At 35.1% G+C, this 26321-nt stretch overlaps 1 protein-coding gene across 1 annotated transcript in view; it reads left to right on the top strand.

The window, feature by feature from the left end:
- SRFBP1 (serum response factor binding protein 1) overlaps nucleotides 1-26321 on the top strand; it is a 52569-nt gene that overhangs the window by 24530 nt on the left and 1718 nt on the right. Inside the window, exons 4-7 of the mRNA XM_079917257.1 lie at nucleotides 11691-11762; nucleotides 21275-21356; nucleotides 22374-23085; nucleotides 24343-24380. Coding sequence (XP_079773383.1) covers nucleotides 11691-11762; nucleotides 21275-21356; nucleotides 22374-23085; nucleotides 24343-24380 — 904 coding nt within the window. The remainder of the gene's footprint in view (nucleotides 1-11690; nucleotides 11763-21274; nucleotides 21357-22373; nucleotides 23086-24342; nucleotides 24381-26321) is intronic.

Consider the following 26321-nt stretch of genomic DNA (forward strand, 5'->3'; position numbering starts at 1 on the left):
TTTTGTTGGGGGAGGCAGAGGATAAATGGTCGAAGATGCATGCCTGGGGACATACATCATAATGAATGGGATGTTTGTGCGATTTGAGAAAGGTCCCGCAGTGATTCTGGGTATCGTTTTATTTTTCCCGCCATTGAGAGCGACAGCACTGAGGAGAAATTGCCTTGCTACTTCATCTTCATATGTATAGTACTTGGGTGATCAGTTTTTAACAGTCTATTGCAGTGCTTGCTCCTTTGTGTTATGTCAGGTCATTTGCATGTTATTTTGAAAATTATACTCTTTCTGGTTATTTGTATTTTTAAACAATGCCTGATATTCTGCACAATAGAAGACTCTCAGTAACATATTTCAAATATTAATGTGCACATCTATTATAAATAGATATTTAAAGAGGTTATAGCAAAGTACCATTAAATTTTTCTAATCAAAATGAAGATAAATCTCTATCAAAGTTGTTTGGTAATTTTTTTGTTTCTTTTTCTTATACTCCATCTAATACTAATGCTAGAGACTTTATTATTAGTTCATTTTTAATTTCAGGTTTAAGAATTTGAGTTTCAAATAGTGAGTTTTTTGAACTAAAATCAACAGTATGTTGATAACTTTTAAGATGAGGAAGGGTATAATTACAACAGCAAAGAAGAATAAAGCCATTTGTGTTATTTCCTGAAATTTTTAACAAGTTGGGTTGATATTGTTTTCGTACCATTAACTAATTGTGTGTCATTGAGTCTGTTTCTTCACTTTAAAACTGGAAATAATTCATGTCTGACTTCTTTGCTGTGGGGATTAAATAAAATATGCAATATCAGTGTTCCTAGTATAGTACTCTTTTAATAAACTTTTAAGATTTTGAATCTCTGTAGTCTTTCACTCCATATAAATAGCATAGATGAAATATTATTCAAGATAGCCATTGCCTTCAATACCATTTTTTTTAAGGTAGGCCAAAACTATTCAATGACAGAGTTCTTGAACAGAGATCTTTTGGAGATGTACTATACCACACAGTCCATCATCATTGTCCGTGTTGCATTGTGAATTTAGACCAGTGTTGAAATCATCCTTATTATTTTAGTTTGTACTGTAGGATACAAAAAATGAAAGTTTTACCTGATATTGTTTAGTTCTGTACTTTGCCGGAAAAGTTTGCACATTTTTATAATGTCATTTCAGAACCATCCTCATGTCCAAAGTACTTTATTTCAGCTCAGCAAAAATATACTAGGTCTGTACTTCGTATGCCAAATACTGTGCTAGTTTATAGATATATAGAAATTAATATGGTGTTTGCCCTTGAGAAGCTTATAGTCTAATGAGAGACATGGACATGTAAACAGTTTCACTACAGTGTACAGAACACTGATAGATGTATTGGAGGAGCACCACTTAGTACTGCTTTGAGGATTCAAGGAAAACTTCCTGTAGCATGAAGCTGAGTCTTAAAAAGTGACTGACTGTAACAAGGTAAGAATGGAGACTTAAATTTATATCGCTTTATCGTGTTTGTTTTATAAAGGAAATACTTGCAGGATCAAGAGATACAAAGTTTTTAGATTATTTTACTAGTTTACCTAAATGAAGTTATGTGTTAGGTGTGATAGCAATTTAGATTCACATATCAACCTGGTCAAATAATAAACTTGGATGAAAGACATAGTTATTAAATGTACTCTCTTGTAGTTCATTCAGCTCCTGAACAGGAGCAGTGTTTACTGGCAGGTCTGATTTATGCTATACCCAATACTGAGATAACTGAGATACTCAGTTTAACAATTTATAATGTCTAACAAGTAAAAATAACTTCAGTATCTATTCTGTTAACAAGTATTTTTGAACATTTACCAAATGACATGTTCTTTTTAGGCACTTATGATACACCTGAGGGGGGAAAAATAGAATTTCCTGGTCTTTTGTAATTTATTTTTCTGGGGGATTGGGGAAGATGACATAATAAATAAGCTACTTATGTATTATGTTAGTGGATGATATACTGTGGAAAAAATAGAGCAGGGTACGAAGGGTTAGGAGAGATGATATGAAGTAGTTTGATATATAAGTCTGGAGTGCAGAAGAGAGGTTTCAGCTGGAAAGAGACTTCTGGGAGTTGTTGACATGTATGTGATCTTTAAAGTCATGAAACTGGATGAAATCACTAAATCTTAGATAATAGTGAAGAGAAGAATACCAAGGACAGAATCTTGGTCTACTGTTAAGGTATTTAGTTAGAGGAAGAGCTAGCAAAGAAAGCTAAGAAAGAACAACCAATACCATGGGTCCTGTAAGTCAAATAAAGAAAGTATATCAAGGAAAAAGGAGCAGTTAACTTACTGAAAGTTGGTAATAGGCCAAGGAAGGTAAGAGTCAGATGCTGCGGATATGTCGAGTAAGAGGAGCACTGAGGTCTGCTCATTAGATTTAGCAACGTGAAGATTGGTCAGTTTAACAGGAATAGCATTGGTGGGGTAAAAGCCTGCTTGAAGTGGCTGTAAGAGAAAATAAAGAGAAATCTGGAGGTAGCAAGAATTGTCAAGTGTTATAATTAGGGTGACCATATGACTAGATTTCCTTGGTGTTCTGGTAATCATCACTTGTCCCAGCATTATTTTTAAAAGAGCCTCATTTCACTCTCAAATGGGTCCTGGTTTGAACAACAAATGATATGGTCAGTGTGGTTATAATTTGCTGTCATTACTCTGTTGGACACCCAAATTTGACCAGTAGTATCCTTTCTAAGCCAGCTTTTATGACTTTTTGAGAGAACTCAATTAGTTCTTCCTTTTCTGGCATAGCAAAATTTTGCAGGGATTATACTTTTTCTGCCTCAGATCCATAATCAGCCATTTCTCTAAGAAGCCTTGTTTCATTTTAGTGACATTCAGAAACCAAGAATTGAATAGATCTTGATTGGGGAGAAAGGGAGTGAGAAAGGTAGGTGACCAGTTAGAGAAAGGCATTTCACGATAAAATTTTTAAAAGCAGATGGCCAACCAAAGATACTGAGGTGGGACAATAGGAAATTTATTCAGGGAATTCTGTGTAAAACTGAATGAATGGCATATGAGACTCCTAGAAAAAGTGTATTATGTAATATTAGAAAGAGGCATTGAGACCAGGTAATGAAAGACCAGACTTAAGTTCTTTGGCTTCATTCTGTATTCAAGACAGTGACAAAATGGGCCTTGGAGTTAACTGGTTCTGGAAGCAGGAAACCCAGTTATGCTATTATAATCCACACAATCGATAATGAAGTTCTGAGCCTGTGGGTAGGATAACGGTAATCCAAAGGAGGGAACAATTTTAAATTCAACAGACACTACAGTAGAGAAAGTGGAAAGGGGGATTGGAGCATAACAGAAGCATGCCGAAGAGGCCCACAGTGTCAGATGACTCTGAGCTGTCTAACCTGAGTAGCAGAGGCTGGAGATGCCATTAATTACCATAGATAACACAGGAATAGGTGAAGGAGGAAGACAAAGATATTTTATTTGGAAAAATCCCTTGGCAATATGATGACAGAGTATAACCTTATTGAAGTTACATCTGGTACTGTATTTAGGAGACAGTAGAACAATATTTAGGAAATAAGGTTTTTGTTGTCACTGAAGGGTAACCATAATGAGATTCCCATCTGTGGAAAAGCATGAATTTGGATGTCAATAGGTCTCTCACGAGTTATTTCAGTTTCTTTATTTCAGAGAAGTGCATTTCTTGCCTCATTTCCAATTAGGCAAGAAAAACCTCCAAGAATCCAGACTTTTCTTGGCACCTTGTAATTCCCTGGTATTGGGATTAACCCCTCATAATCTAAATATCATGTTCCAATTTTAATCACATTTTGGAAACTACAAACATGTTTTATATTTTACTGCGTTAAAAGCCCAATCTTAGAGCCAGTTGGAATTAATGTCAGCTTGATTAGTGCCTCCAAGTTACTTTTTGTCTTTACCCAGTGTCCCTCCCCACTGCCTGATATAGAATAGTTTGGTTGCCAACATACTTTCCCCACTCAGCCAGAGACAACATTACACTGGTTATATAGTCATGAGTCAGTATATTCATTTGTTCAAACGAAAGCCTTTGGAGAGAAGGAGACAGCCAAATATTCAAAATTGGGATTAACTAATTTCAATTAAATTTGCTCTTGAATATAAGCAAAGCAATAGCATCTGGCACAGTGTGAAATAAAGGAACTGAGATATATTCTGATGGATCTGGTTATTAGTGAATGGCTATCTTTAATGCAGGAAACTTGAGCAATGTTAGTTTAACGTGAAGAAGAAGGAATTTCTACTTTATCACCACTGACAGCAGGTTATGGCAAAAAGCAAACTGTGGGGATTCTAGTTTGAGCCCTATTGTAATACCTTGAATGAGTCTCTTAAACTTTATTAGGTTATCATTTTCTCTTCTTTAAAGTTGAGTGGTTGAGGGTCCCCAAGGTTAAGTGATTAAATAGAAGGATTCACAGGGCTCAAGGAAAAAAAAAAAACTTCTATACTCAGAGCAACAGTTTATTTCTGTTCAAGGATACAGATTAAAATCGGCAAAAGGAAAAGGCACATGGGGGGAAGTCCAGGAGAAATCAAGCATAAGCTTGTAGATGCCCTCTCCCAGTATAGTCGCATGGACACACTCCTAGCAGTGATGTGTGACAATACTTGCAGAGTGTTGCCTACCAGGGAAGCTCAGTTGAGCTTTGGTGTCAGGGTTTTTTTCGGGAGCCAGTCACATAGCCATGAATCACCTGCGTGACTCACCATAACTACTTAGACTCCAGCTCCCCAGAGTAGAGACATGATCACCATAAATCACATTGTTAGGGTAAACTGCCTCATCAACTTGGTAAGCCTGTGGCCCAAGGGCTCAGAACTTATTTCCTGGCCAAAGGCCAGTCCTGAAGATAGGCCTTCTCAGGACTGTGCAGAGTTTGAGCAGCCCAGGCCTGCTGAGTTAACCCTTTCCTACACAGGTATAGAATTATGTGAGAGCTGAAGTCCCCTATAATTCTGATCTTTATGAATGGATTAGTAACTCATAGCGTATATATTGTAAAGAAGTTAATGCTTTATTTCATCTTTGAGATGGATTGGATAGTTATAAATTTGAAACCTTAAATAAAAGAAACGAGTTATACTGATGCTAGAAATAAAGCTGGATTAAATGTCTAAAATAAAAGAATGTATGTCTTATGCAAGTCAACACGGAGCCCTGCCTCACTGATGAATAAGCTTGCAAGTGGGAAGATGAAGATTTTCAGACTTGAGTTATTTTAAGGAAATCTAAGGGAAAAAAACTACTTAAGCTCAGTTTCAGAGCATTTGTTAGCATTAGCATTTGATTGGTGGCAAATTAGTTATTTTTAATTCCCCTTTGATGATAAATTTAAACATCTATTTTTATGAAAAATCTTTGCAGCATTTTTGTAAAGTAGCTCAAGTTTTACTTGTCCAGTTTAATGTGTCTCTCTTACACTCATTTTAAAGTTGTTTAGTGCAGTATTCCATATTTAGCATTTGTTACATAACTCAGGTATCTTCATTTTCCCATTGTTTTTTCTTGATCCATGGTTTTCTAATTGAGAATGGTTTTGTGTTTTTACTTTTGTCATTTTACTTTCTGTCAAACTTTAAAAGTGTTTAAAATTTTCTTTTTTAAGTTGAAATCTAGGTAGGTATTTTTTTCCAAAGTCCGTAACGTATGACTTTGGTATAAAATTTGCAAATTACCATATGGAATAATGCATCTTATTCTGCATTTGAAATTGCAGAATTATTTGAAATGGTCAAATTCAATTTAAAGTACAGAAAACTCTAAAATTTAACAGAAATATTTTATCTGAAAAAAGGCACTGGAATTAGTTTCGTATAAAAGAAAGCCAAGTGTTCCTGTCTTAACCCTATATACTAGGAATGGCATAGTGTAAAATTATCATATAATCACTGAACTTGTGTCTTTTCTTTCACATTTTTATTGGTATTTTCTTAACCATGTTTAAGTCTACCTTTCTGCATTGAGTATGTTTAATGTCTTTGGAATAGGAACAGAGCTGCTGTGTAAAAATGTCTTTTGCTGGGTCTAGAAATGGATCTTAGTTTTCCAGTTCGTAATGAAATCTTTTCTCAGAAAGAGCAGTCTTGTCTTTTATGGCACCTGCCTGGCTTGTTAGCTAATGCAGTTTCCCAGCCATTCACAATATAATATCTACGTTTCAGTGAGTTCTTAAGTAGTATTTGGCCGTCTCCCACTATGAATAAAAATTATGGTAATGTAGAATACTTTTGAGCAGTAAGTCTTCTGTTTTGCAACACTCTAGTAGTCCTAGCTATTTTTTCTAGTATTTTATCTCTTCATCTTTGCTTTTCTAAAGAAAAAACCCACATTGGCAACTAAAAATTCTTTGGAAATTCTGAATTTGACTTTCTATTGGTAAGAGACTTTACTGACCTCTCACTAAGAAACAGGCATTTAAAATTTTTTCACTCTGGTCCATTTCTGTTGAACAGATGTATTGATATCATTATACTAGGATCAAATAGTCAAAGGTGGATAAGAGACCATTCTCACCCTTGAAGAACTTACACTCTGGGCTCTTCATTCCATTTTCCCATAAAGAAAGTGAAAGATTAAGCTTAGTATAAGCATAAATTATTCTCTGACTGTTTTATGTAGTTCCTCAGACCTTTTGACCAGATGGCTTACTACCTAACCATGTTCAAGCTAGCTTAAGCAGAAGTGTTCCCAACAAGCTGGTTCCAACTACTTCCTCTTCTGAGTAGTTAGCCAGAAACCTGGCATTGTTGCAACTCTTTCATGTCCAAGCCTCTAAATACCATTTGTCTTTTAGGGTTCTCTACGTTTTACCTAAATGAGGGCTTTTTGGAGTTTTATCCACAAAGCTTGCAATCTTATGTGCTTTTCAAACTCTTGTGGGAAGCCATTCATTTATAACGAAGAGAGTAGATGTATTGTCAGGTAAGGTACCACAGCCGCAAATCCAGTAAAACATCCATCATCCAAGGCATTCTTTGAAAACTGTGAATTACTTCAGATCTTTAAAAAAAAATAAATTCCCACTATCCCCTGCAGTTTATATTACTGATCTATTAGACCCTAGTGAATTTTGCTGTAGCAACCGGCTTTCATAATCAGTTTGAAGGGTAATTTATTCTTAAAATATGAGTAAATGAAATTTTGTGGCTAAATAATAACCTATCATGAGAACTACTAAGTCCAATCCAAGAATAATGAGAATAGTTGTTTAAGACTTCTTCCTTTAAATGTGTATTAGATATTCTGAGTCAGAATGTATATAAATTTAGAATTTGGAGCAATTAAGAGATGATTTGAAAGTCCTGGCAGTTTACCATGAACTTGTCAAGTAGACTGCATAGCAGACTCTTAGAAGGATTGAGAAAGGCTGTGGGTTAAATTTCGTCTTACATGCTGAAGGGAATACTAACATTTGAGGTGCTGTCTATCCATTTGGAATAACACATCAAAGAGTCTTATTCTGAAAGGCAGTTCCTGATCTCTTCTGAATAAAAGTGTAGGGAGGGAAGAATAACTTCATAATATATATTTTATTGCAATTTTTGCATTGTCTGATAAACTGCTTGATTTATTAAATTCCTCAGTGTCTAATTAGGATAGTTCTGAACCAAAATTCTAGTTATGGCACAGCATTCCTGTCCATACAGTTTTGTTATTTAAGCACCATTTAAAAATTTTATATGAACTATGTCATAGGAGATAGCATTCCCTTTTAATGACACATATGTTTATATTTAAAATTAAGGTAAAAATGAATTGACCCAAAATACTGTAGTATGAGTGGGGTGATAAGGAAAGTTTAAGCCATCCAAATGCATCTAGATTTTACTTTTATGGTTTTAAGGTAAGTATCTAATTCTGGGCATTATTTATGGTATATGGTGCTTGTTCAAATAGTATGGTGTAATGAATTATTTTATAATATGAAGATTGGTGGGAGATAAAACATATGTATATTAGTTTTCTAGTGCTGTTGTAACAAGTTAACACAAATTTAGCAGCTAAAAACAACACAGATTTATTATCTTACAGTTCTGGGAGTCAGAAGTTTTAAACCAAGATGTCGACAGAATTGTATCCCTTGTGGAGACTCTTTCAGGTTTTAGAGGTCACCTGTGTTCGTTGACTCATGGCCCCTTCCTCCGTCTTCAAGGCCAACAGCACAGCATCTTTAGTTCTCAGTACCTCAGTATCTCTCCCTTTTTCTCCTCTTGCTCTAACTCATACCCTTCTGCTTCCCTCTTAGGAGGAGCCTTGTGGTTACGTTAGGCCCACTCTGGGTAATCCAGGATCCCCATTTTAGGATCCTTAACTTAAATACATAATAAAGTCTCTTTGGCCATGTAAGGTAACTTATTCACAGGCTCTGAGCATGAGGACAAAGTTTATGTGTTATTCTTTCTCCTGTGCCCCCACATTTCTTTTAATTCTAGCTCTGCAGATACGTACTCACCATCAGTTCTTTTACCAAAATTATCTCTTGCTGGCTGAACTCCTCCTCTAGAAGATTCCTCTGGACAAACACGTGTACTGTATTTCCTGAAGTTTTGCAAGTTCAAAACTAATTTTTCTAGACCTGATTCTTTAGAGCTATTTGACTGTAAAATTCTTGGCTTACACTTGCTTATACTGAAAATGCTGCTCCATACTTATTTTTATTTTGTTCTTGATATCTGACACCAGCTCAGTTTTTTCACCCTTATAACTAAATTGATCTTTTTGGCCACGAGCGCTGAAGATTTTTTTCCTTTGTCTTTAATAGTTTTACCAGAATAGGGTTTCATTATTGATTGTTCCAGGTCTCTTTAAGCTAGGTACATAGTAAACCCTTTTGTTAAATTCTTTGGTTGTTTTTTTCCAGAAAGTTGTTTTAGGACTATAGTTTTAAGTACTGGCTTTTGTCTATTGTTTTTCTCCTTCAGAGACTCCAATTACATGTATGTGGGATTATCCTTTGCCATTTTCTTTCTGTCCTTTTTCTTTATCTTTTTTTCATTTTCTTGTCTTTCTTCAATGTTTTCTTGCCTTTCTTCAGTGTTCCTTATTGAATTTTTCTTTAAATCTGTTCTCTCTTTCTGAGATAGGTTTTCTTTTCTTGCATTTTATTTCCTAAGCTTTATCAACTGTTGATGCACTTCTGTGTTTTACCTGTTTCTCTTCTACAGTGTTTTAATTTCTCATTTTGCAAGTTTTTTTGTTATAGGCCCCAACTACTTGTTTGAGGCTCCCTAATGAAGTTTGCAGGGTTATGTTACAGTTGTCTTTTTGATGTTTAGTTTTTAGAGAATCAGATAAAATATTTTGATTTACGTTTTCTTTTTTCTTCTTAAATTAATTTTATATGAATTTGACTTTTTTTTCTTTTCTGAACTGTAGACGTTTCTTATACAGGGCCCACCTTATGTCAGTATGGCAAAGTGACATTTTTTTAGCGGATAAAGAGAAGGAGGACTTGGTTTACATGTATTTTCTTTTGTCTCTGTAGGGTCCTTAATTTCTCTTTCTTTCCTTTACCTACACTGTTATCCCTAAAGGGAAGTGCACGACCCCTATTTATCTAATTCTCCTCAAAGCAGTGCTTCTTGAGGCTGTCGCCTTCAAAATCACTCACTTTCAAGCCCGCCCTTCTCTGTAGTGCTGTGAATTACCAAGTCTGAGACTTGTGTTCAACGCTTTGACCTTTTGTAGTACTTTTTGCTTTCTTGTGGAGCTTTTTGTCTGTCATTAATGCATGTCCTTCACTCCACTCTCTTCTTTTCCTCCTAGTGTCTTAGTCTTTCATTCTCTGGCTCTGTAAATTCATAAGCTTATAGCAGCAGTGAGAGCTGTTGAATTTGGTGTTAGTTTCTCTGCTTATAGGTATTTATCTACTAATAATGCTGAGGGCACGGTTCATGTTTGGTTTTATTTGTACTCCTTGTTGAATTTATTGTTTTGGAGGGAATATGTGGGTGGGTTGAGATTTAGGTAGTATCATCATTACCATCTGCACTTAAGTTCATTTTAGCAATAAAATTTAACCAATTCACTCTTTAGGCTGATTTTTGTCTTACAGAGTAAAGAAAGGTGCTTATAGCCAGTCATTGACAAACGTGGAGCAAGTCTTAAAATCTGGATTTTTAACTATAATTTAAATAGCTTTATTAACTTGAAACTGCTTAAGGGAGGCCATCTCCTAAATTAACTCATCAAACTTAAAGACATTTTCAGCCAAAATATGTCACATAATGAATTTTTTTATATATACACACATATACAATTTTAAAATGAGTCCATCATTTATGTACTTTTTATATGGATTTGTTTCACGTACACATTTTTCACATTTATATTAGTGTACACAAAATGAAATTGAGTTTTTACTCTCAGAAACAGTGCTTTCTGATCTTTTTGACATTGGATCATCATTATCAATATTTGATATTTTTTTCCCATTCTACTCTTCTTCCAAAACTCCAATATAGCTCTTTAATATAGAATCTGTGGTAATTTTTCAGAAGGAGTTACACAAACCAGTATGTACAAGGATAGTCATCACATTCTTATTTATAAAAAGATCAAAACTCAGAAAATGTATTAATGTCCAGTAACAAGAATTTGATTAAATAAATAAGAGCAAAAAAACCGAAAATAGACATTTGCCCTGTTATTAAATAAAGCTAGTTTACAAAATACTATGGTCCTGTATAATTTAAATATCATTTTCATTTAATGTTTGCAGTTTTGTCACATCACATATCCACCTTACTGTCACTCAGTGTTGTTTTAAAATCAACTGATTTTTCTATTTAGCTTTCTTCTAGACAATAATAAAAAAGTTCATTTTTTATGCGTATTAGAATAACTTGATAACTATTAATGTAGAAAAATTGCATTTTCATATGATCTAAAGTCATCCTTCATTCCCTTAGTGGAATGCATATCAAACTTAAATTCTTTTAAAGAAGCTTGTAGAAGGATGTATAATAAAATTATAACCATGTAAACATTACTGGTAATTTTACTTATTTTTCTTTCTGTTTTTCTGTGTTTTTTAACTTTCTAAAATAAATGTGGATTAATTCCTTCCATAATAGAAAAGTGTTTTGTGGGTTAGATTTTTTTTTTTTTTTTTCGGTACACGGGCCTCTCAGTGTTGTGGCCTCTCCCGGTACGGAGCAGAGGCTCCGGACGTGCAGGCTCAGCGGCCATGGCTCACGGGCCCAGCCACTCCACGGCATGTGGGATCTTCCCAGACCGGGACACGAACCCGTGTCCCCTGCATCGGCAGGCGGACTCTCAACCACCGCGCCACCAGGGAAGCCCAGATTTGCCGTGGAGCAGCTGGGCCCGTGAGCCATGGCCGCTGAGCCTGCGCGTCTGGAGCCTCTGCTCCGCACCGGGAGAGGCCACAACGCTGAGAGGCCCGCGTACCGAAAAATATATATATATATATAAGTGTTTCTCTGTAAATCTCTACATTTCTTTTTAAATTGATAGAATTGCCAATGTCCTGAAATGTCATTAAAATAAGTAGTAGTTTCTTTAAATAATGGATTTCTTAAAAGCACAACATGGGAAGGAATTTCTCATATAATAATGACAGTTTAAAATAAGGCTCATAACTAAAATTAGTTTGTTTTATTCTTTTACAGGAGTTGAAACCTGATATAGTAACTAAATCTGCTCTTGGTGATGATATCAACTTTGAAAAAATCTGCAAAAAGGTACTTCTGCCAGGCGTTGTATTTCTTTTAGGAAAAGTTCCTTATTTGTATTGTTGACCTACTTTTTTCCTTTCACTTTTTTCCTTGAAGAGAAAACTTACCAAAAGCCAGTTACTAAAAAATCAATCAATCAGTCAATCAGTCACCTGCCAGTTACTATTAGTGTACAATGATTTTTCCCCATTTGAGCTCTACTACTGCCACCAAAAATTATTTTTATGGTAACTTATGAATTTTGCTTTGCTGTGATACCACACCCTCAAGGACCTTAAAGGTATGTTGAAGTTAATGTGGCATTTGTGTGTTAGATAGCAGTTAGTCTGTTAATCTTACAAATTAGAATAAAGACTCTTTATTTTTATTCTTTCTAAATAGTTTTTATGAATATTTTATTTAATCCCTGCATTTACCCTATGAAAATTATTTTTACCCCCTTTTTGTAAGTAAGGAAACTGAAGCTCAGAAAGAATAAAGTGAGCTAATTAAGGGTATGCCACTCTTAGGGTGCACAGTTAGGACTTTTACCCAGATCTTCTGCTCCTTGCATTTGCATCACTTGCTTCATCCTTAGTATTTCCTCTTTTTTATTTCTACCCACTTTGCTAAAGGCTATGTGACAGTTCCACCAGAGAACAGATTTTTGGATTAATTAATTTTTATAACTCTATTACATTTCTTTTTTTACTTTTATTTACATTTGCTCTAATCTGTATTATTTCTTCCTCTTGAATTTGTGCTTACTTTGCTCTTTCTCTAGTTTCTTAACGTGGAAGCTTAAATTACTGATTTAGACCTTTCTTTTTTCCTAATATAAGCATTTAATGCTATAAATATCCCTCTAAGCACTGCTTTAGCTACATCTTATAAATATGATATATTTTATTTTCTTTGAGTTTAAAATGTTTTAAATTTCCCTTGAAATTTCACCTTTAACCTATGGTTTAATTAGAAGTACGTTGTTTAATTTCTGAACAATTGGGGGTTTCCAGGTATCTTTTCATTAGTTTTCTTTATGATCCATATGCATACTCTTTATGATTTTTATTCTTTTAACTTTATTATTTGTCTAGAGTATGGCTTATCTTGGTGAATATTTCATGTGCACCTGAAAACAATATTATTATTTTGGGATCAGTGTCCTATAAATGTTATTTAGGTCCAACTGATTGATGGTGTTGTTCAGGTGATTTACATCTTTACTGACTTTCTACCTACTTGTTTTATTGTTGACTAAGAGACGTGTGTTGGAATCTCCAACTGTAAATGTCAATTTTCCTATTCCAGCCTTAAGGAAAAAAATACTCTGATTCTACATTTATGTACACTAGCACTCACCTCTCTGCAATTCACTGATTTTAGCCATGTTAAATTTTAAAGCATTTTATTGTAAGAAGGCCAGAACATGAAAGTTTTTGTATGTTTCAGGGGAGGGAAGATGTGTTGTCACAGTCCTTGTCAGGAAGGCAACACCAAAGTCATGAGCATAATTTTACAAACAGCTTCCTTATTTTACACTAACATGATTTTACAGTAAATATTCTTATTTTATAGCATTCATTCATAGAGAGGAAAAAATTTTAGTTCTGGTATAGTTTTTAACTTGTGTCTTGGTCTGTCTATATTTCTGACAAAATAATGATGTTAAATACAATAGTGGTAGTTGTATAAAAATATGGTAGAACATATTTGTTTTCTCTTGAGAGTTTAAAAAAATAATAATTTAAGGTTTTTATCAGAAAAAATTTTTTGAATTTTCTGGTTGCTGCATTCTAAAATTATTTCAATAATATTTAATTTGTGATGAGAATAAAAAGCAATTTATTTTTAGTTGGCTAATACTATGTTTCCATTTAAATTTCAACACTAAAACTTGACAATATTATTTAATTTTAACTTGAAATATCCAAAATAAAATATCCTTTGTCTTTTTTTTTTTTTTTAACTTTTCAGTCAGATTTTTTTCACTTTGGAAGGTTACTATTAGTTGATGTGTGTGTAATATTTGTAGCATCAGGTTTTTTTAGGGTATCTTCTTTCATTTACAACCCTTTGTTAAACCTTCCATTGTGTAAAATGTCATCCTAAAAATGGGGAAATGTGTCTATATTCGCTTATCCATTTTTATTTTGTAATAGTAAATTCATTTGCATATTACTATATTTGTAGTCATGAGATTTATAATATTCACATAGAAAGTTTAGGATCTAACTGAAATATTGTCAAGCAAAACCTGATTGCATTTCTGCCCTTTTGGTATCTTCCTCCAAACAGAAGGAAGGAAAGGGAGGTGGAGAAGGAGAAAAGGAAAACAGTTCTGTTTCATCAGAGTTCTTGATGGAACCCTTGAGGATTTAGAGCCAAGGGAAATTGCCTTGCTTAAAATGATTTCAGATTCCTCCCAAGCTATTTGATTTCAACTACTTTGCTACTGTTTTATGTCATTTGTGGTATTCTTTGATTGGATTCATGTTCTGTATCAAAATATGTTTATAAATTAAACCTCTGGAATAAAAATGAGGCAAGTAGCAGTGTCATGGGGAGAAGACTGATTAGTTTGCCATAGGAAGGGTGGTTAGTGAAAGATGACCAAAGAGGAAATAAGGCTATTATATAGAGCTCTGTACATTTGAAGCTGTCTGACCATCAGAATAGAGCAGAACAAACTAATTTGTGTAACTTCTTAGAGCTTGCACAGTTCTTCCATATACATTGTTACCTCAATTGATCTTACAACAATGATCTCATATGGAAAACATTCATGTGTGCACATGCATGTGTGTACATGTGTGTGTAGTAATACTAGTAGTGTCTTCATTTTCCAAATTTAGAAAGGGGTTAGAAAGATTAAGTAGCCAGTTAATATTTGTACGAGAGTTTTAAAGCTAGAGAGTTTGGGGACTAGAACTGTGACATTTCCAGACAATTATTGCCAGAATTTCAAGGGCTTCTCAATTCAAAACATCTGTTATATGCAGAGCAATCAGCTAAGCACTATGGAAAAAAGGAAGGAAATAGAACACAGTTATATTAAACAGCTACAGGATGAGAGGAAGCAAATTAATATTTGTTAACATCTACCAGTTGCCTGACTTGTTAGATGCTTTATACACGTTAGCTTTCTCAGGGAAGATGATGATAATCTCATTTAACAGATGAGACAACGGGCCCAGAAAGGTAAAATATACCGATGGTCAGTCAGTAGGAAATGTCAGATCCAAGTTCTAAACCCAGGTCTCTGCCTACAAAATGAAAGTTTAGGACAAAAGGATGGAATAAGTTCCATATGTGTAAGACTGCATTTTGGAAATCATGGTGTTGTAGGGATTTTAAGAGTTCATTGAATACAGAAAAGTCTCCCATTCTCTTATAAATGTGGACTCTAAGCCATATTTTGCTTTGTTTGCCACAGTTCTTCTGATCCAGCTGAATAGACTGTTTCTTATTATATCTCTAAATGTTTTTAATAAATACAAATATGAATGTGTTGGTTTATATCATTAGGTAAAACCTGGAATTGAATTTAAGTCCAGTTAATGATAAAAGTATCTTACTAGCATTCTACCTGTACTAGTTCATTTAGCGTCAGTTTGTTTTAAGGCAACATTTCAAAGGAATGAACATGGTGTGTAAGAGAGCTTTTTCATTTTTAGACCCTTATTTATATTTACATGTACATTCTCAAAATTCTTTTCAAAATTGAACACCAAATACTTTGTGTTCACAGTAAATACCCATATGCCAAAATAAAATGTGTCCATTAAAAAGTGAGGTGTTTTCCTTTTTTAATTTAATTTATTTGAAATGGAAGAAACTGGAGGTGTATGAAAACCACAGTTTCCTGAGAATTTTCCAAGGCAAACACTGTGTCAACTTCAAGTAATGAAAGCTGTGGTTTCCTTCATATCCCCCAGTATTGTGAAGATTGTTTCATGCATGTGTAAAAACTATTTGTTAATAGCGATTACTTAGCCTTTTAAGCTTCAAAATAATTTTATTTAAATTTAAGAAGTATGGCTGTATTTGAATTCTTTTATAAACCTCCACATTTTCAGTCTCTCCTATGAAGTTTATCACATTCTACCTTGGGTTAGTTATTTGTGCCTTTGTTGTAACCTTTTAAATTAGTGCAAGATCATGAACCTCAAAAGATGGTGTTTGTGTCCTTATGTGTAAGACTGTGCCTTCACATAATGCATATTTATGTAAATATAAATATCTGTAAATATAAAGAGGGAGAAACTAAGTGAGGAAGGAAGATGGACAGGAAAGAAGTAAGGAAGGATAAAGAATTTTTTTACGCTGGCCTCTCATTGCTGTGGCCTCTCCCGTTGCGGAGCACAGGCTCCGGACGTGCAGGCTCAGCGGCCATGACTCACGGGCCCAGCCGCTCCATGGCATGAGGGATCTTCCCGGACCGGGGCACGAACCCATGTCCCCTGCATCGGCAGGCGGACTCTCAACCACTGTGCCACCAGGGAAGCCCAAGGATAAAGAATTTGAAGTCCCTCATGATAGGGACTGTTGTACTGACTCTTGTGAGTTCCTACACTTAAGCTCAGTGGCTTAAGCAAAATGTAGACATCTCGCATTGCAGCAGAGACCCAAAACACTGCCAACGGTAAAAACCTGAGCCCTCTTGATTAACAAGCCTCTTTTCTTATGTTTATATTTAATTTCTTTACAAAAAGATTTGAGGGAGGCTTGGAGTTGGGTCACAAAATGAGGGAAAGTTATCTTGAATAGTTTAGAAGAAAACTTGTTGAGAATACTAGACTGAATTCAGAAACCTGACTTTGAATTCTAGCTTGTTCCTAACTGGCTAAGTGGTCTTGAAATCAAGTCAATACTGTTAGTCTAATTGTTAGATAAAATCTTTGGTCTATATTCCCTTTACCTCTAACCTCTTGTTAAAATTTGAACTTAAAAAATTAAATGAATGATTTCTAATTGCTTTCTTAAGAATAAAATTAAAGAAAGGTTTAAAGTGTTAAATTTGACAAATTTTTATTAGAGAAATTTAAACATTTATTTAAATGATTGCTGTAATTTATAAAATTTGGTATTTTTAACTAAAACTTTTTCCAAATCAAACATTTTAAGAACTACAGGCATACCTCAGAGATAACGGGGGCTCAATTTCAGACCACCTCAGTAAATCAAATAACCGCAATAAAGCAAGTGACAAATTTTTGGTTTCTCAGTGCATATAAAAGTTATGTTTACACTGTACTGTAGACTATTAAGTGTGCAATAGCATTATGTCTAAAAAAATATACGTACCTTAATTTAAAAATACTTCATTGCCAAGAAGTGCTAACCATCATGAGTCTTCAGCAAGTTGTATTCTTTTTGCTGCTGGAGGGTTTTGCCTTGAAGTTGATGGCTGCTGACTGATCAGGGTGGTGGTTGCTGAAGTTTGGGTGGCTGTGGTGATTTCTTAAAATAAGACAACAGTGAAGTGTGCTGCATCGATTGCCTCTTCCTTTCAGAAACAATTTCTCTGTAGCAGGCAGTGCTGTTTGATAGCATTTTACCCCCAATAGAACTTCTTTCAAAATTGGTGTCAGTCCTCTCAAACACTGCTGCTGTTTTATCAACTAAGTTTATATAATATTCTAAGTCCTTTGTGGTCATTTCAGCAGTCTTCACAGCATCTGCACCAGGAGTAGATTCCATCTCAGGAACCACTTTCTTTGCTCATCCATAAGAAGCAATCCCCATATATTCAACTTTTATCATGAGATTGCAACAATTCAGTCACATCTTCACTTCCAATTCTAGTTCTCTTGGTGGTTTCACCACATCTGCAGTTACTTCCTTCACTGAAGTCTTGAACCTCTCAAAGTCATTCATGAGGGTTAGAATCAACTTCTTCCAAACTCCTGTTACTGCTGCTATTTTGACCTTTTCCCATGAATCATGAATGTTTTTAATGGCATGTAGAATGGTGAATCCTTTCCAGAAGGTTTTCAACTTACTTTGCCTAGTTCCATAGGAGGAATCGCTAGCTATGGCAACTATAGCCTTATGAAGTGTATTTCTTAAAGAAGACTTGAAAGGTGAAACGACTCTTCGATCCATGGGGCTGCAGAATGTGTGTTGTGATAGGAGGCATGAGAACAACATGAATCTCGTCATACCCCTCCATCAGAGCCCTGATGACCAGGTGCATTGTCAATGAGCAGTAATATTTTGAAAGGAATCTTTTTCTCTGAGCAGTAAGTCTCAACAATGAGCTTAAAATATTCAATTCATTAAGCCCTGTAATAAACAGATGGGCTGTCTCCAGACTTTACTGTTCCATTTAGAGAGCCTGGGCAGAGTAGATTTAGCATAATTCTCAAGGGCCCTAGGATTTTCGGAGTGGTAAATGAACACTGGTTTTAGCTTCAGTCACCAGCTGCGTTGGCTTCTAACAAGAGTTGTCAGCCTGTCCTTTGAAAACAGGCATTAACTTCTCCTTTCTAGCTATAAAAGGCATCTTCTTCCGAAAAAGGCTGTTTCTACGTTGAAAATCTGTTGTTTAGTGTGGCCACCTGCATTGTTTATCTTAGCCAAATCTTCTGGATAATATGCTACAGCTTCTACATCAGCACTTGCTTCTTTACCTTGCACTTTGATGTTGTGGAGACAGCTTCTGTCCTTAAACCTCATGAACCAAACTCTGCTAACTTTCTTTCTGCAGCTTCCTCACCTCTCTCAGCCTTCAAAGAGCTGAAGAGAGTTAGGGTCTTGCTCTGGATTAGGTTTTGGTTTAAGGAAATGTTGTGGCTTGGTTTAATCTTCTATCTAGACCACTAAAGCTTTCTGTGTTATCAGCAGTGAGGCTGTTTTGCTTTCTAATCATTTGTGTGTTCACTGGAGTAGCCCTTTTAGTTTCCTTCAAGAACTTTTCCTTTGCATTTACATCTTGGCTAACTGTCTGGGGCAAAAGGCCTAGCATTCAGCCTGTCTTGGCTTTCAGCATACCTTCCCCACTAAGCTTAGTCCTTTCTAGCTTTTGATTTAAAGTTAGAGACATGTGACTCTTCCATTCACATGAATACTTACAGGCCATTGTAGGGTTATTAACTGGCCTAATTTCAATATTGTTTTGTCTCAGGGAATAGGAAGGCCCAAAGAGAGAGAGAGACAGGGGAACATCTCAGTGTTCAGTGGAGCAGTCAGAACATCAGTTGTTTGTTTTCTTATATTAGCATGGTTTTTGGCATCCCAAACAATTACAGTAGTAACATCAAAGATCAGTGGTCACAGATTGCCATAACAAATATAATAATAATGAAAAAGTTGAAATATTGCAGGAATTACCAAAATGTGATACAGAGACACAAAGTGAGCAAATGCTATTGGAAGAATGGTGCCAATAGACTTGATAGACACAGGGTTGCTACAAACGTTCATTTTGTAAAAAAAACATAATATCTGTGAAGTGCAATAAAACAAAGCACAATAAAACAAGGTATGCATGTACATGTATAACATCTTTTATTCGTCTTAAAGAATGAAAATTTAAACCCTGAGTATTTATAAAGCATATTACTAATGTGTATGTCATTAACAGTTTTTCCATTTGCACTGTTTTTTCCCCATTAGAATATTTTTTCTACTCCCCAAATCATGAGCTACTCAGATTTGCAAGTCAGTAACAGACCATCAAGAACAGATATGAATTAATTAAATACAGCTAGCAAATAATTAATTAATTAATTATATCTGCAATGACCTTGTTTCCAAGTAGGATCACATTCTCAGTTTCTGGTTGGATATAAAATTCGGGGAGGATACCATGTGACCCAGGACAGAAGGTAATTAGGCAGCAAGTCATCCTGGCACAGGATTTGCACCAGGTCTAATTTAAAGGAGTTGTTCTCTGAGGGACTCTACCTAGCTAAGTTCTCCAAACAATAGATTTCAAACTGTTATCATCTTGCTTTTACTTAGGTACTCATAAGTGTTTATTACTGGGAAGGAAAAGGCCTTATTGGGCTGTTAACAATGAAGGGTAAAGATGTTTAAAGCTGATAACTCTACTTTCACACGCTAGTAAAATTTTTACTTGCTTCATGGAATATTTATTGAATGCCAACTATTATCAGTTATTGTCCTAGGCACTAGGTCTACAGGAATGTGGAAGACATAAGTCCCTGCCTCACAGATATGAAAATATCTGCACTGGCGTGCTGTGTTGAGTGATGTGAAGTAAATAGTGATGGAAAGTGTTGTAGTTCAGATAACATTTGAGCAGAGACCTGAATACAATGAGATGATCAGCCCGTGTGTATTTGGGAGTAGAGTATTCCAAGTAGAGAAGAGCTTGCAAAGGAAGAGCCTAAGCATCAGAAGGCAGTAAAGCTTTAAAAAGAACAGATAGGGAAATAGCATGATCTGGTTTTGTTTAAAAGCTTGCTGTGACTGCTATATGGAAATTGACTGTGAGAGAATAAGAGGCAATGGAGAATGACCAGGTGTGAGCTTATTACATTGGTCCAGGTGAGAGGTATTGGTGATTTGGTCAAAGGTAGTAAGTAAAAATGGTGTAAGTGACTGGTTCTGGATAGATTTTGCAGATGAAACCACAGGATTTGCTGAAGGATTTATTGTGAGCTGTGAAGAAAGGAGAAATGTAATGGAAGAATCATTTGAGTTTTAGGCCTGAGCAACCAGAAAAATTAAAATTACCTACAATAAGATGGGAAAGACTATAGCAGAAGTAGGTTTAAGAAGAAAGTCACAGCATTCTCTTTTAACATGTCAAGTAGGTGGTTGGATATGTGAGTCTGGAACTCAAGTTAGAGCTTGAGGTAGAAATTTGGAAGTTTTCAGCCTACAGGTGATATTTAAAGCAGTTAGTCTGAATTATGAATTTTCTAAATGTATAAATACTAATGTACGTATGTGTATATATATATGTGTGTATATATATATATATATATATATATGTATATAGTCCCATTCAGTCATCATCAAACATCTATAAAGTGTTGGCTATAAGCCAGGCACTGGTGGAAGGTTGTGAGAATACAGTAATGTACTAGTCATTCCAAATAAAAATATATAGCATTTGATAATTTTTAGGTCTCTAGTAAATGGAACTTCAAGCATTATAGTAGTCATGGATTATATCACCCAGCTTAGTACTAATATGTTACTTGATTCTTTCATATTATTTTAGTCTTCTTAACTAGATCTTTTAAGCTCTTTGAATACAGGAGCTATATTACTTTTTTTTTTAATATCACACACGATGCCTACCACAATTCTGGGAAGATATTAAGTACCCAAAGAATATTTATTCATTGATTACATGATAATTTTAACTGTTAAGAACAGTAGTATTTTTGTCACTGTGTTATCTTTAGCATGGATTACAGGTGAGTTGTCTAAGTAGAATATTAACAGATTCCTGTTCCCTAACTCTTAACTTTTAAAAATTACAATGGATTGCATTTTATTCACTTCTTAGTAGTGTTACATAGTTTTTATTCGCATGTGCTTGTTATTTCAATTTGCAGCCTGATTCTACTGCAACTGAAAGAGCAGTTGCCAGACTAGCAGTGCACCCTCTTCTGAAGAAAAAAATAGATGTGCTAAAAGGTATGAATTAAATGACTTTTAAGCCGTTTATGGTACATGACTTGAATAAACAGCCATTCATTTATTTACTTTTAGGGTGCTTTTCTCCTTTTGAGGATCTTTTATATTATAAATGTCTCTTTCAAATATTTCCAAATGTGGGAAGCTACCTGAAAATATGGAAGTTATCTGATGTCTGAAAAAATTTTTTATTTTTTCTAAATTCCTATTTCCTAAATTTCTAAAATATATATTCATGATAATATTGAATACAATTGATTTTCTAAATATTGGTATAATTCATATTATTACTTACGATGTTGCCACTTAGTCACATAATTTCTATTTATGTATGTACATTTTAAAATGTATTGAAAGGGGCTTCCCTGGTGGCGCAGTGGTTGAGAGTCCACCTGCCGATGCAGGGGACACGGGTTCGTGCCCCGGTCCGGGAGGATCCCACATGCCGCGGAGCGGCCGGGCCCGTGGGCCATGGCCGCTGAACCTGCGCGTCTGGAGCCTGTGCTCCGCCACGGGAGAGGCCACAACAGTGAGAGGCCCGCGTACCACGAAAAAAATATATTAAAAGAATTAAATGTTTCTGTCACAGATTAGAAGATACTTATTTTTATGTCTGAAAGCACAATTTATGGTATTTACAATTGTATTAATACATTATTATTACAGAAATTAAAGTTGTCATTTTAGTCTTTTTATTTGTATTTAGTGAAGTTTTTACTGTTCTTCTTAACATCCATACATGAAGGAATAAATTTTCTTTTAATTTTAGATATTTAAAATGGATACCTCTGAGCATTTTGTATATGTTTGGTTTTGTAAAAGTCAATAGATTTTTTTGTAAATTCATACCCATTATATATATGTAATGTAAATTCCAATCATTCTCTTAAGTATTTCCAAATAATTTAAGAAATACTGTACTAAAACAGTAACGTTTTGTAATACTGTACTAAAACAGTAACGTTTTGTATTATTTGTTTCAATGCTGAAACAAGTCATATCCTGTTTCTCTTGCAGCTGCTGTCAAAGCCTTTAAAGATGCAAGACAAAATGTTGTTGAAGTTAAGTCATCAAAGAATGCTTCAGAAGAAAATCATTCCAAGGACACTATGTGTTCAAATGACGATGCCAGTAAGTTACAGCATGAAGGAACTATTATCAGTGAGCAAGAAGAGAAAGAAGCCAAAATATTGGCAAAGAAACCAATAAATAATTCAAAAGAAAAAATAGCCAAGATGGAGCATGGACCCAAAACAGTGGACATTCCAAATTCTCTATCAAAGCCTTCTGAAAAAGATTCTGCAGTCCCCTCTGAACCCCAGAAGACACCTACTGACCGCAAAATGAAAACATTTAGTCAAACCAAAAAAGAGAAAGAGTCCAGTAGCTCACTTGGTGTTAACAGTGATGGAGAAGAATTACATGAAGAAGAGAAGGAATATTTTGATGATAGCACAGAAGAAAGGTTTTACCAACAGTCTTCCATGTCTGAGGATAGTGATAGTGGTGATGACTTCTTCATTGGGAAAGTCAAACGGACACGGAAGAAGGAAAGTAGTTGTCATTTTTCAGTTAAGGAACAAAACCCCCCCAAAAAATTGTTGCCTGAAGAAGATATACTTGAAACCCATCAGGATATGAGAAGTGATAAAAACAAGCCACGTACAGAAGCAAGGAAGTTTGAATCAGTGTTTTTCCATTCTTTATCTGGATCTAAAAGCTCTGGAAGGTAAGGGTATTTTTTCATCCTGAAAGAATTATTAGTTCTTAATTTTTCGAAAGATATGAAATAACCACACATCCTAACATTGAGATACTATCTCACATACATAATTCTAGTTTGTACAATACATCCTGTGTTTAGACTTGGCCCTCTCCAACTTTATGTTGGATAATATATACAAATACACATATGATAATGCTACATTTTTCCAACCTCATCAGAAAATGAGACAATATAGATAAATTTGTCTAATTTAATTGTCTAGCTAATTTAAGTTTATTCCTTTGATTATCAAAGTTTTGAAACTTTGAGTTAGCTTTTGGTGAAAACTTTTGAAAATTTCTTACATATCTCACTTTTTAAACAGAACTTTCTGAAAAGAATGTGTTTTTTCTTTTTTTTCTCTTGTTGACCCAGGGCATTATTGTAAAACTCAATTGTTTTATGTTTTTCTGTTTCAGTAGATAAGGCTGCTTGCCCTAACACTGAGTTTCTCCAGACTGCTTTATATTTGGTGATGCTGTCATCCTTATCCCTTCTGTTAATCACTACTTTTCACAGCTGTTTTGTTATAAATCAATAAGTTTAATTTCATTTGTAATTCTAATCTGGTAGGGAATATCTTCACATTATAGAATAAAAATCATGAATAGCTATTTTCTTCAGTAAACTTTTTCTATAATTTATAGGTCAGGCATAATTTTTAGTAGAATAGAAAAATGTGATGTTGAAATTTTCCAAAAAAGTCAGAGTATGGAAAAGACACACAAACCATCTTTGGAGCCTTGAAAATTATTACATTATTTCATATATCTCCCAACTGTGCCTAAAAAAGCTACAGTTTTTCCCTCACTTGAAAATTAAGCACCACTATCCCTTCCCTCTCCCAAAAAAATGTTAATCTTAGTTATATGTGATTGTTATATGTGACTCATTCCCCCTGTAAGATTTTTGAAATTCTTTGTCTAGATAGTTCTCAAAGGTACAAGGTAACCAAGACAGGATATTTTATGGCCAGAAATCCCTATACAGGTCGTGAGAGGAAAATTCCTACATTTTTCTATAGTAATATTGGGGTCTAACAAACCTTTGATGTAGCTAAAACATGGGGTTTTCATAATTTTTTTATTCATTTCTGGGGGGGTAAAGGAGTATGATAGTTTTATTTAATGAGTTTTATCAACATTTTTATTATGTTATCTTCTTAAAGTCAGAGGATTTGTTTATCTTTTAAATGTCCTAATGGTGTTTTTCTTCTTTTAGAAATTACAGAGAACAGGCTCCAAGAAGCAAAACCCCAGGTATGTATTAATGACTGCCTGACTTCCATATGCAGTTGAGCAATGCTTTGCCAAAGAGGAAAGATGAAAAATTCTGGTTGCTTAGTAGCCTGAATCAATTATGTACCCACAGAAATGGAAATAGAGCATCTTATAATTATCAGAATAATTTTTAAATTTAATTTTTTTTTTTACCCTCTATGTCCTGCCAATAGGAAATATGTTAGATAAAAGTTATCAGGAAATATTGGGTCTATTTAATTTATCTTGAACTAATCAACATATTCTTTAAGTAAATTGCTATGTAAGTTCCATCTTAGTCAACGCCATGCCATTAAACATTCAGTAATAAGTATGTTACTTCCAGGGTTAAGAGTGAAACCAGATTTTCAGATTAATTTGTAACAAATCAATTTAATATATTTGGGTGGTCTGACTTCTCTACATAATCCCAAACTCTCAAACTGATTTAAAATAATAAAAATTTATTTCTTACATTACAGTCTACTATGAATCAGCACAGGGGCTGTGTTTCACATAGTCATTCAAGGATCAGGCTCCTTCCATCTTTTGCCTCCTTTCTACTCCTGTTCCCAGGTATTCTCCATTTGACCAACAAAAGGGAATAGAGTACATGGGGAATTTTATAAGAAGTTTTCATGGGCCAGGCCTGAAAGTGTTAAGGATCAGTTCTGCTCACATTTCATTAGCCAGAATTTAGTTACATGACCCCATCCTAGGCAAAAGGGAGCTAAGAAATGCAGTCTAACTATGCGGCTAGGTGGAAAAAGAAAGTGGAATTTCTTGAACACATAACTGTCTGCTGCTGACCATCCTTTTGATCATCAGATGGTAATTTCACTGGTAATTTTCTCTGGTAATTTCTCAACACACAGAGCACACTATGTGCTTCCTTCCTGAGAAAGCCAACCCAAAGTCCCATCCAGTCATTGTATCCAATTGAAAGCCTAGAATCCCTGAGTAATGATGCAGTGCTTTCCATCAGATCTCATGATGTGACTGCTCAAAATTTGGTGACCTGTGCACCAAAAAGACAGACTGCCTGCCCACAACTCAGACCGGATATTTAGTGGTAGAGCAGGAACAAGGTAACCACAATAAAAACTCTCAGTCAGTTTAGGGAAACATGGGAGGTGTGCAACATGTCTACTACCTGAGCAAAGATTGTGAAGAATCTATGAGGAATTTTCTTATCTACTGTTCTCCATGGTCTCTGACTGTGTTCTTGGGAGGGTCTTTGTTCCGTGGCCACAGCTGAAGTAGACAGTTAGTATGATCTTCTTGGGAGTTGCCCCAAGTGATTAGTAAAAATATATGATCGTGAAGATGGTTTTAAGTCTTAACAGTCAGGTTTTTTCCAGCCTAGGTTTGTGATTTCTTTCACAATAAAAATTCCCTCCAAAACTTCCTGGATTTCTGACCTCTTTATTTCCAGTCAGTCCATCAATGAGCTAGCCACCACACCAAAAATTCTTTCCTAGAGCTATTTTTCAAACTTGCCTTATTTATGTTAGTGGGTCGTTCCCCACCCCCTCCCTCCGCCAATCACTGTCCCAATCATTCAGTGTCTGTTGCATTCAGATTCTCAGGTTTGGTTGAGACTGCCATACCTTTACTCTTATCTCTGCTCCAGAGCTAAATCTCTTTGGACCTTTACTGCTTAAAATCTTTCTCAGTGTTATCTCTTACTGTTAGGAGTCCAAAGGCTTTTCTAAACCTTAAGGTCCCAGATATCTGAACCCTCTCTTCCCTTTTGATTCTGCTTGTGAGCTGGCTGGTTCTTTCCTGAACTTTTCTCTTTTTTTGTGTAATACTTTGCCAAAGAGCCATCGGTACACTAATCTTTTTATTCTTTCCAGCCACTTACCCTTGTGCTGCAATTCCATAGGCATGTAGCCTACTTCCCAAGTTTTCACTGGCAACAGTTTTATCTTTTCCTTA

This window comes from Stenella coeruleoalba (genome assembly GCF_951394435.1).
Source record: "Stenella coeruleoalba genome assembly, chromosome: 3".
In the NCBI taxonomy this organism is placed as follows: domain Eukaryota; kingdom Metazoa; phylum Chordata; class Mammalia; order Artiodactyla; family Delphinidae; genus Stenella; species Stenella coeruleoalba.